At 50.1% G+C, this 10304-nt stretch overlaps 1 protein-coding gene across 1 annotated transcript; it reads left to right on the top strand.

Annotated features, from left to right (window-relative positions):
• The first annotated feature begins 2472 nt into the window (after positions 1–2472).
• LOC115335393 (embryonic pepsinogen) lies at positions 2473–6352 on the top strand. Its single transcript, XM_030000984.2, has 9 exons — positions 2473–2528; positions 2859–3021; positions 3332–3449; positions 3947–4065; positions 4178–4377; positions 4827–4940; positions 5444–5588; positions 5845–5943; positions 6139–6352. The coding sequence occupies exons 1-9, from the start codon at positions 2473–2475 to the stop codon at positions 6274–6276; spliced, it is 1152 nt and encodes a 383-aa protein (XP_029856844.1). The 3' UTR covers positions 6277–6352.
• The last annotated feature ends 3952 nt before the right edge of the window (positions 6353–10304 follow it).

The raw sequence follows: 10304 nt of genomic DNA, 5'->3' as shown, positions 1-10304 counted from the left end.
CAGCAGAAAAAAACAACAACAAAAAGAAATAAAGCAACTGAACAGCTTCTTACCATCCCCAATTCCCATTCTGGGGGGAATCCCCAGAGCCTGGGGCAGCACTGCCTGGTGGGAATTGCCAGTCTCCCAGTGGCTTTAAACTGCAGGAGGTGACAGTTCAGTGGGAAATCACTCGCTTTTGGCAAAAATTTATAGAAGGACACCCTGATTGTAAGAGCAAGCTCTCCTTCTTGATTTAAAATTGTAAATTGAAGAAGTCATGAGTAGTCCGGATTAGGGATGCGCAGCCTGAGCCCGTCTCTGCCCTCGCTCCCCTCTCCCGTGTCCTCACTGGGGATGTGTCCCTGCATGGTTTTACCTGCACTTTAGCAGAAAAAACACTTTTAGCTGCTTTCAAAGTGCATTTAAGAGAGCAAAACCGAGCAACTCTCCTTTTTTTTTTTTTTTCCCCAAACCTCCATGCAGGAGAAAGCAGCAAAGCAAAAGCTCACGTCCTTCTGTGGGGATGGGGGAAAAGTCAACACAACCTCGTAATCAGGAGCATCGGGGACTGTTTGCTCCCCGTGAGCTACTTCCCCCCCCCCAGCACCGTGCCAAGTGCCCCTCTCGTCCTCCCGCACGTGCGTTTCCCCACTCGCTGTTCCATGTTCCAGCTCCAAGGTGACCCGTGCCCGACTGCACAGGCCAGTGTGGGCTGGGACCCAGCCAGGACACAGCCGAGGTGTCACATCTCGGTGATGCTCCTGGGCCTGAATACAATCTAAAATAATTGATGTGTATGGTTTCCAAACAGCATCATGCAATTTTCCCCCTCTAAAATACACATCAAACCCATCCCCACTTTTACACCAAATATAAATTATTGTTCCCACCCCACATTTCTCTCTACAGCAACTTGCAGTGGTCCCCATCTTGAACAGAGACAGCAGCCTTTGAAAAGCTGCTTAGCTAATGGCAGGGTTAAGTCTGGACCTTGTGAGCTTTATATATTTATATTATATTAAAAAAATATATATAATATACAATTCATATTATTTTTTGTTATTTATTGTTATAGCACACATAATATATCATATATAATATATCGTATATGCTAATATTATAACAATAATATCATTATATTTTACCTTTATTATCTTATTTATTTATTTATTTATTTAGACTTGGAGAGAGGTTTTTGGTCCCAAGGGGTTTCTGCGCTTCATCCCGATGGCTTTGAACTCATGTGTGAGAGCAAACCGGGATGCGCCTCGTTGCTTTTTTGGCCTCCATAACCTAGCCCCAACCCTTTCCCACTCCTGTCCAAACTGACCAGAAAATGTCAACTTCTTCCCTTCCCTCTGCTGAAAAAAAATGATGATTAATTCCCGCTTTACTCCATTACAAGAACCGGCCCCATCACAGAAACCCACCTTCCCCCCGCAGCAGAGGGGACTGTGCCGGCAGCGTGGGGATGGAGTGGCTCTGCCTGCAGCATCCTTTCTAAATAGTGGCAAGGCTGATAGGAAATTCAAACAATAAAGAAAAAAAAAAAAGGGTCTATCGGCTTTTCCACACTGTCATCAGAGAAACCCAATCTCCTGCCAAGACGCCAGCAGCTGCCACCAAGTTTCGGGGGTCTGGAGTGGGGGTAGTGGCTTGGGACATGCTGCTGAAATAAAAGCAGCCCCGAGCGGATACCAGGATCCTTATCCCGCATCTCTTGACATGGCCCCATGTCCTTCACCCGCCGCGTCCCTTGCTCTGTCCTCTTTGCAAACTGCAAAAGGCGAGCTGATGCCTGGAGCCATTATCGCTGCGGGCGATACCGAAGCACTCGTAGGGAGTTTTAATCCTGTTTTAATGGTCCCCGTATCGCTGGGCAAACCATGCTGAGAGGGGTCAGCGTGCTGCAGGGTCACCTTTCCCGCAGCCTGTTTGCATCCCGCTGGACTAATTGGTTTTTGCAGATAACGGCGGGCACCAGAGTGTCAAAACGTGCGTATACCCCACGCGCCCACCTCCCTGGAGTGTACACACACGTCGGCACCCAGTGGGGCCCCGTTCCCCATCCCAACTGGGGAGAGACACCCATAAATGGGGGGGGGGGGGGGGGGCACTGCTCCTTGCAATGGCTTTGGATACCAAAATGAAAAGTCAAAATGATGCCCACAAATAGGCAGTGTCTGGTCATGATGGATTTGGGGTGCTAAAGGATGAAGGGTTTGGAGGCGGGATACGGGGGAGAGCACGGGGTCTGCAGTAGGGTATTATGGTCTGCACACTGTGATCGTCCCCTCACCTTGCCAGGTGACGTATTGATATTAGCCGATGTTTGCCATGTCCTTCGGTCCCTGGGTGTCACCTCCCTTGGCTGGGTGCCCACTGGGGGGGACACGGCACAGCGGCGGTCCTGGCAGCTCTCGGCACCGCAGGTGGGGTGCGCAGGGGCTATATAAACCGTCGAGCGTTTGCCCTGGCAGCCCCGGCACGATGCGGTTCCTCGTGCTTCTCTGCGCTGCCTCTGTCCTCTCCCAGGGCATCACCAGGTAAGTCACCGCAGCATCACTCTTACAGGCCACTCGATTCAAGGTGAGGGGGGGAAATAAGCTCTCAGAGCTTTTTAATGGCTTTGAGGTCTGAGAAAGCTGCTCCAGGGGTGCAGAGGAGGTGGAGGGGCCTGGGGGGGGGGGGGGGGGGGGGCTGGTTTTCTAGAGCTGCTTTGGTGTTTTGCAGAAATCCTCCTGACTCAGTGTTTTGGGGGAGTCTGCTCTGCTTCTGCTGTTAGATCAGCACAAATATTGAAGGTGTCAAACATTGCTTGCAGGAATGGCAGGCAGCAAAATCCTAACTTATTTCTTCCTTGGTGCTTGTGCCAGGCTGCCCTTGGAAAGGGGGAAGAAGCTGAGGGAGGTCCTCAGGGAGAAGGGTTTGCTGCACCACTTCTTCCAGCATCACCGCTACGACATCGGCACCAAATTCCCACATGCTTTTCCCAACGGGACCGAAGTGGCCACCGAACCCCTGCTGAACACCCTCGACGTGAGTGTTGGCTTTGTCCCCCAACAGTGCAGCCCTGGGGTGGTTTGTGGGACACCCATCCCCACGTCTGTTCTATGCATGGACCAAACCCAATTCCTTTTACCCCAAAGCCTTCAGCTCACATCCTTTGCCCCTTCCTGCCCACGCTGGTGGCTTTGGATGGAGCCAGGACACTGAAATATTCCTCACAGCATCTCTGCTAGACGCAGGGTGTCCCCATGAAAAGGGAACCATGCAGGCTGAAAGCCTGGGGAAGCTCCAGGTCTGGTTTCATGCCTTAAAAGCAACCTTTGCTCCTGCTGCTCCACAGATGGAGTACTACGGGACCATCTCCATCGGCACCCCGCCGCAGGACTTCACCGTGGTCTTTGATACTGGCTCCTCCAACCTCTGGGTTCCCTCCAACTCCTGCACCAGCCTGGCTTGCCGTAAGTAGGCAAAGGAGCAGGCAGGGCCCCCTGTTTTGGCAGAGGTAGGTCCAGCAGCATGTCCTGGGCTTATAACTGCACAATGGAGCCCAAAGATTGGGGTGACATTGCCAGGGGACCAGGGGCCACCTAGCCAGTGCAACAAGCAGATCCCGTGGTGCTGGGTCCATAGCATCTGTAAAATGCCCTGGAGAGATGAGTATTTGGGGTGTAGGACCTACTCAGTGCTGTACTCCACAGGGTGATGTGCTTAGTGCTCAGTGCTTCAGTTTCCCCATCTCTCCAAAGAGGTGATGGGATTTCCTGCGCATCCCTGGTTGCTAGAGGAGAGGCAGGGACGTACAGCAAATGCTCACAGCTAAATTGTTCCTGAAAGCGGGATAATAAATGGCAGGTCTTTCTAAACTGCAATTCAGCAGGGTTCCTCCTCCCACACTTCCCTTACGGCTCAGCCTTGCCGAAAGTCTTCATTTCTGATTTTCCCGCTTACCTTCTAGAAAACCACCAGATGTTTAACCCATCACAGTCCTCCACCTACAAAAGCACAGGGCAGAACTTGTCTATTCAGTATGGCACTGGCAACATGGAGGGCATCGTGGGCTCTGACACCGTCACCGTGAGTGTCACGATGGCATTTCCAGTGGGGGGTCCTTTGTGCTTTCTCCACCTGATTAACATCAATATTGCAGTGCCTGATCCAGATCTTACGGCATGCTCCCTGTCCCTAGGTTGCATCGCTGGTGGACACCAACCAGCTCTTCGGCTTGAGCACCACTGAGCCCGGCCAATTCTTTGTCCATGTCAAATTTGATGGGGTCCTGGGCTTGGGCTACCCAAATCTGGCTGCTGATGGGATCACACCGGTGTTTGATAACTTGGTGAATGAGAGCTTGCTGGAGGAGAACCTCTTTTCGGTCTATCTGTCCCGGTAAGCCGTGTGGGTCTCAAGGGCTGGGGAAGGTAGCAGATGCAGCTTATGCCGATCATTGCATTTGCTGGTGGCTCCAGCTCCTCCACTGTCACTGCTGCCATCCAGTTGTCTCTGTGTCATGACATGCAAAGGCTGGGGGGCTCATAGCAGGTGGCCACCAGACTCACTGGGGAGCTTATGGCTTGCAGGGAAACCTCTCTAGTTTCCAGGCACATGCTTCCACCATGGCTCCCTTTTCCCCTTTTTTCTGGGTCCAAAGGACCTGGCACACACTGCTGCTGTACCACTGCCTCGCTGATGCTCTATAATGAGGAGGGGAGCGGATGCGACTGTGGCATCGCAAGCAGCATCTCACCCCACGGGACACACAGCCCTGCTGTTTTAAGCTACCTGCACTGAAGCCATATGGCAAACCCTCCACTGTTTTTCTTCTCTGCAACACCCAGAGAGACAACAGGGAGTGTGGTCATCTTTGGGGGAATCGATGAGTCTTATTTCACTGGCTCCATCAACTGGATCTTCGTCTCTTACCAAGGCTACTGGCAGATCTCCATGGACAGGTAACAAAACAGCTCTGCTGGTCTATGTTCATTTCTAACCATTGTTTCTAAAGAGACCTTGGACCCATCAACATCAGAGGCTTTCCACTGGCATCTAACACCCCACAGCTGTGGGATGCAGAAGGTTAAGGGCCAAAATCCATAGTACTTCGGTAACTGCCACCCAAAATAGGAATGCTTTGTGCCTCAGACACAGCCTAGTTCTCTGTACAAAGCCTGTGCTATTGGGGATGTCTCTGGTGATGAGTAGAGCAAAATTATGCTACAAAAACTACTTTGTTGGGCTTGGTTGGGTCCCAACTGCTTGGTTGTGTTCAGTGCTTCAGTGCCCATGTGTGCAATAGGGGCTGTGATACCAGCTGGCATTGCAAACTCCAAGAAGCAAAAGGCTCAAGGGCAGCACTTTGGGTTACCCTGCTTTAACTCTTATAAAAGAAGTTTGAAAACATCACTAAGATCTGGCCGGTTATTTAACAGCCCCGTGCTTTGTTTGTCCCCCCCAGCATCATCGTGAACAGCCAGGAGATTGCATGCAGTGGTGGCTGCCAAGCCATCGTTGACACTGGCACTTCCCTTGTGGCTGGGCCACCCTCCGGCATTAGTAACATCCAGAGCGCAGTCGGGGCCAGGCAGGACACGTATGGAGAGGTAAGAGCAGCCATGGCTTGCTCTGCTTGCCCTGGCGGCAGCCTGGCACTGCCAAGCCCAGTGCCCAGTCTGCTTCCACATACAGGGAAATTGCATCTCCGCTCATGGCAAACCAGCCCTGCTCCTCTGATACCTCCAACAGAGATCGCCATGAGACACTCCTAGTCGCTAGTTTATACCGGTGAAATCAAAACCCTTCACTCCTCACCCTATGAACATGTTGTTTCCCACCTAAGAGCCTCTTTGCTCTCTGCAGTACAACGTGAACTGCAGCTCCATTTCCACCATGCCTGATGTCATCTTTGTCATCGATGGGGTTCAGTATCCTGTGTCTGCCTTGGCTTACATTGAGCAGGTAAGGGGGAACCAGGTGGTCCTGGTTTCAGGAGCCTCTCTCAAGGTCCTTCTACTTTCTCCAATGGCTCTGGTCACTTTGGCTTCTCCCATTCCCATGGGAGACAGGGGATGGATGGCCATGGGCCTCCAGAGCAATGCGAGCAAAAATACTAGCCCACATTTCCCCCATTTGCGTTTTCTTGCTCAAATGCAGAATGACCAAGGACCTTGCATCAGCAGCTTCCAGAACACCTCTGGGGACCTCTGGATCTTGGGAGATGTCTTCATCAGGGTGTACTACAGCATCTTTGACCGGGCCAACAACCGGGTTGGACTGGCCAAGGCTATTTAGATCCACCACGATGCCAGCGGTGCTGTAGTTTCATCGTGCAACCAGACCATAACCATGTTTTTTGGCGTGGCAAGAGATCCCCAAGGAATCTCTCACTCACACATGAATAAAGTGTTGGTGGTTCAGAGTTGGTGGCTGCACATTTATTTGTGATAAAATGGCAGGAATTAGGAAGAAGCTGTCATACACTTGCTGATCCGTGGAGGCTAAGGAGCATTTGGTCAACACAGTCTTGACTAAGGCCTTTGGGAGCTGTGGTCATAGCCTGCAGGGGCTGAGGGGTGGGTCCCTAGGAAGTCAAGATTGACTCTTTTATTGGAGCTACATCAAATGAGTGATGCTGGAAACCCCAAATTTCCATCCAGGTAGGATGAACTCACCATCCCAGACACAGCCTGTCTCAGAGCAGATCCCTGCAGACCCACAATCATGTACCACCAGTCGCTCACCCAGTAGCTCCCCATCCCTGGGCTCAAGGTTTGCCCCTGTGTTCCCTACATGATGTCTGATAGCCCAAAGACATCTCAGGGCAGTGACTCCCCCAGGAGGACGTGGCTTGGCTGGAGATTTCCCTTGGACTGCCCGCCCAAGAGAGCAGGGCAGGAGACGGCTCTGACCCGATGCGTGCCCTCCCATTGTGAGGCTTTTACAAAAGCACATTGACAGCTGCACATGTGTAGAGGTGATGTCTTATTTCAGTTTCCATAGTTTAGAACAATCCACTTACACTTAGTTGTTTCCCCATAAAGAATCTCAATTAAATGCCCCTTTCCCAATAATGAACCAGTCTGTGCTATGAGATGGTCACTAAGACCCTAGAAACACCAGCTAGTCCTCAGTTATAGTCTTTATGAATGTGCAAAAAACCCACCAAAACCTAATATATTTTTTTATGATCATTTTCCCTTATAATAGTCAGGATGGTTCCTTCTCTAGTTTTGTTTCACTCCTCTAAAGTAGCGGTTCCCATTTTTGAAAAGGAAATTACCTCCATCCATATAAAATCCTATTAAAAATGGAGGCTGCCTCTTTCCTCCCGAGCAGCTGCAGTGAAAGCTCTCAGCAGGCAGCTGGGAGAGAGATCCAAGAGTCCCTGCATTTGCATTATTTATTGATAAATGAGGCTTCATCACTGATGGGGCACAGCAATTTCTTACCCGATGGGAACAGGGATGCAGAGGGAGAGATCCAGGCGATTAGGATTGGAAATGAATTTTTCTCTCCTCTCACCATGCAAAAGTTGCCCTTTCTTCGAGCTGATTATAAAGGGGTATATGATGTGGGGTGATGGAAAGTGATTTATTCCCACCCAGCTCCCTGAGCTCACACAGCCCTGGGTCACTCAGCCCCAGTGGGTGGGAATCCCTTGTGCCCAAGAGAGACCCAAGCCTGGATTTTGGGCAGACGGGACTTTACCTCGGCTCCATCACAGGAATTTTCTCATTGTTATAAGCAACAAGAAATGAGCTTGATGCAGTGGGAACCATGGCTCTGAGGATCAGCAACCCATGGACCAGCCCCTGCCAGGATGGACAAGACCCAGCAGGAGCACCCAAGGGCTGTAGCTGTGCTCTCGGTGAGTGGGATGGGAGAGGGAAGCCGTGTCCTTGTCCCGGGCAGGACCAACAGCCCAAATGCTGTACCAGGAGGCAGCTCCTAAACCCTCCTGGCATGGCTATTCTTCACTGGTGCCAAGAGTCCCAGGCAAATGCCACCCTGCAATGGCCTTCCTCCATGAGAGCATCCCCCATGGCCAAAGCCGTCCCTTCCCACATTTGCGTTCACACATGCAATAAAGAAACAAACCAGCTAAAAGCTTCCAAGCATGAATTAGAGAGGGGGAAACACATGTCTGGACTGTCTATGTCCAGGGAAATGTCTATCCTGGAGTGCCATCTCGTGGCTGTGGTGCCAAAACTGTACTCCTGTGCATTGGGGAAGCGCAGAAATACCTGTCTGGTGGCAAAAGGATGCTCCAGGGCTTGCTTGGAAATTTCAGCTCAAAGGAGGAGGGAGATGCTTCTAGCGACAAATATTTCACTCATGGCCACAGGTTCCAACTTGCTCCAGGGATAAAAGGCAGCCAGGACATCTTTCTGATAAAGCCAAGAGGTTTCTTGTCTTCTTTATAGCTTTTTTGTAGCGGTACAAAATTTCAAGTGGGAATTCAGCCTGTGTGCTAGAGGACATGACAGATTGGCTCATTAGGGCTCGACTCAAGAATAGTACAGTTAATAAGAGCCTTTTATGGATTTCATTGAGCTTTGGGCCTGTATTTGGGAAGGCACTAAGCTGCAAATTGTGCAGGAAAATGGATTTTCTGGCAGGTATTTATCAAGCACCAGCTGAGTGTTGACACTTCGTATTCATAGCCTGGTTTTCCTCCTCTTCACTTCAGGATAAATTGGAAATAAGCTAATGTGTCTGGAGAGGCTTAATGCCTCTGACCCCATCCTCACAGCATAAATCAAGGATCCCCCTTGGACCTGGCCTCCTGCAATGGACAGTGTAAGCCAAAGTACTGGGGAAACCCCTGCAAAGTTTGTCCTCAGCTCACAGATCTGGAGATCTATTAGGTCCCATGTCTCAACCCCCCCCAACCGATGATTCCCAGTTGGGGATCAGCTCCTGTGGAACAGCACAAAGCCAAGAACAAAAGGTTGAGTCCAAATAAACAACATTTTCTGCATGCCAGACATTGAAGCATCTATTCTTTTATTTGAGAATAAAGTTTACAAGTTAATAAGAATCAGGTTGTTCGTCCTTCCATCCATCCATCCATCCATCCATCCATCCGTCCATCCATCCATCCATCCCAGCACCATTTTGGTCCCCATTTGCTAAGGGAGCAGGAGCAGTGAAGATGTGGTTATAGCGAGCAGGCTGAATGTTTCCCAACCCAAACCTTTTCACCAGGGTTTCTCGTGGTGACTTCCAAGGAATAAACACCAAAAGTGCTTCAGCTTTGACAGGCTGGGAGTGCAGTTTGGGGAGTGCCAAAAAAATAAAAGAATGTAGAAAGTTCAAGCTTTCTAGAGGAAAAGGAGAAAGAACCTGCTATGAAATAGAGTGATGTGGCAGAGCTGCTGGAGAGAATTCAGGGGTGAATGGAGAGGAGCTGGGGATGTCTAAGGGTGCTGGTCTCCAGCTGTGCCCAGCTGTGTCTCCTCCAGCCATCCCCACAGATGGTGAGAACTTGAACACAGTGGGAAGGAGATTAAATAGCTCTCCCAGCTCCTCCTCCTGTCCAGGATGATGATCTGGGGGTTACAAGGGATGGGGTGAGGAAGAAGATGATGGAGGGATGGGAAAAAAACATGGAGAGCAGGTGAAAAGTGGGATTTGTCCCAGAGGGAAAAAACCTTTCCTGAAGGAGCTGTGCTGGTCATGTCCTAGATCCATCTCCCTGGAGTGCAAAAGATCTCACTGCAGAAAGACAGTCCACAAAAAAAACCCAGTCCCAAAATTACAACGCCCCAGACCAGGGTTGCAGGATTTCTGCCATGGGGAAAATCCCAGCAAGCCCAAACTCACATTTTCCATCAGACCAGGAATTAAAAAAATCCATCTTTCACCGTTCCTTTCTGAATGAAACTGCAAACCAGAGATGCTGGCACATTGTGTAATGATCGTGTCGAACCTTTAGGAGATGAGACATCAAGTATAACAGATGTGGGATATAAAAGCGGATGTGTAGACACTGCATGAGAAACTGTGATTTTAATGTAGGCAGAAACATCAAAAAAAGCCAAGTGAAACAGTGAAGTTGGAACAAAATGTTTTTGTCGGAAGGAAACCTGCTGGCATTAGAGAGAACGGCAAAATGATCTGTTGCTGGTTTCTCCCATCAAAATTGCTGATGGAAATTTGCATGTTTTAGAAAACCAGAAGTGCCTTTTTACAATGCAAAGCCGAGCTGTCAGGAACGTCAGCCCTCATTAGTCTGTGCCCATTTGCAGCAACATAAGTGACAATAAAAGCTACAAGGTCATGGTGGCTTGTCCCCAAGGGCACTTGTACACCAGATA

This window comes from Aquila chrysaetos, chromosome 24 (assembly GCF_900496995.4).
Source record: "Aquila chrysaetos chrysaetos chromosome 24, bAquChr1.4, whole genome shotgun sequence".
NCBI classification, from domain to species: Eukaryota; Metazoa; Chordata; class Aves; order Accipitriformes; family Accipitridae; genus Aquila; species Aquila chrysaetos.
The sequence above is the reverse complement of the archived record's forward strand: the minus strand, read 5'-3'. Positions and strand labels throughout refer to the sequence as shown.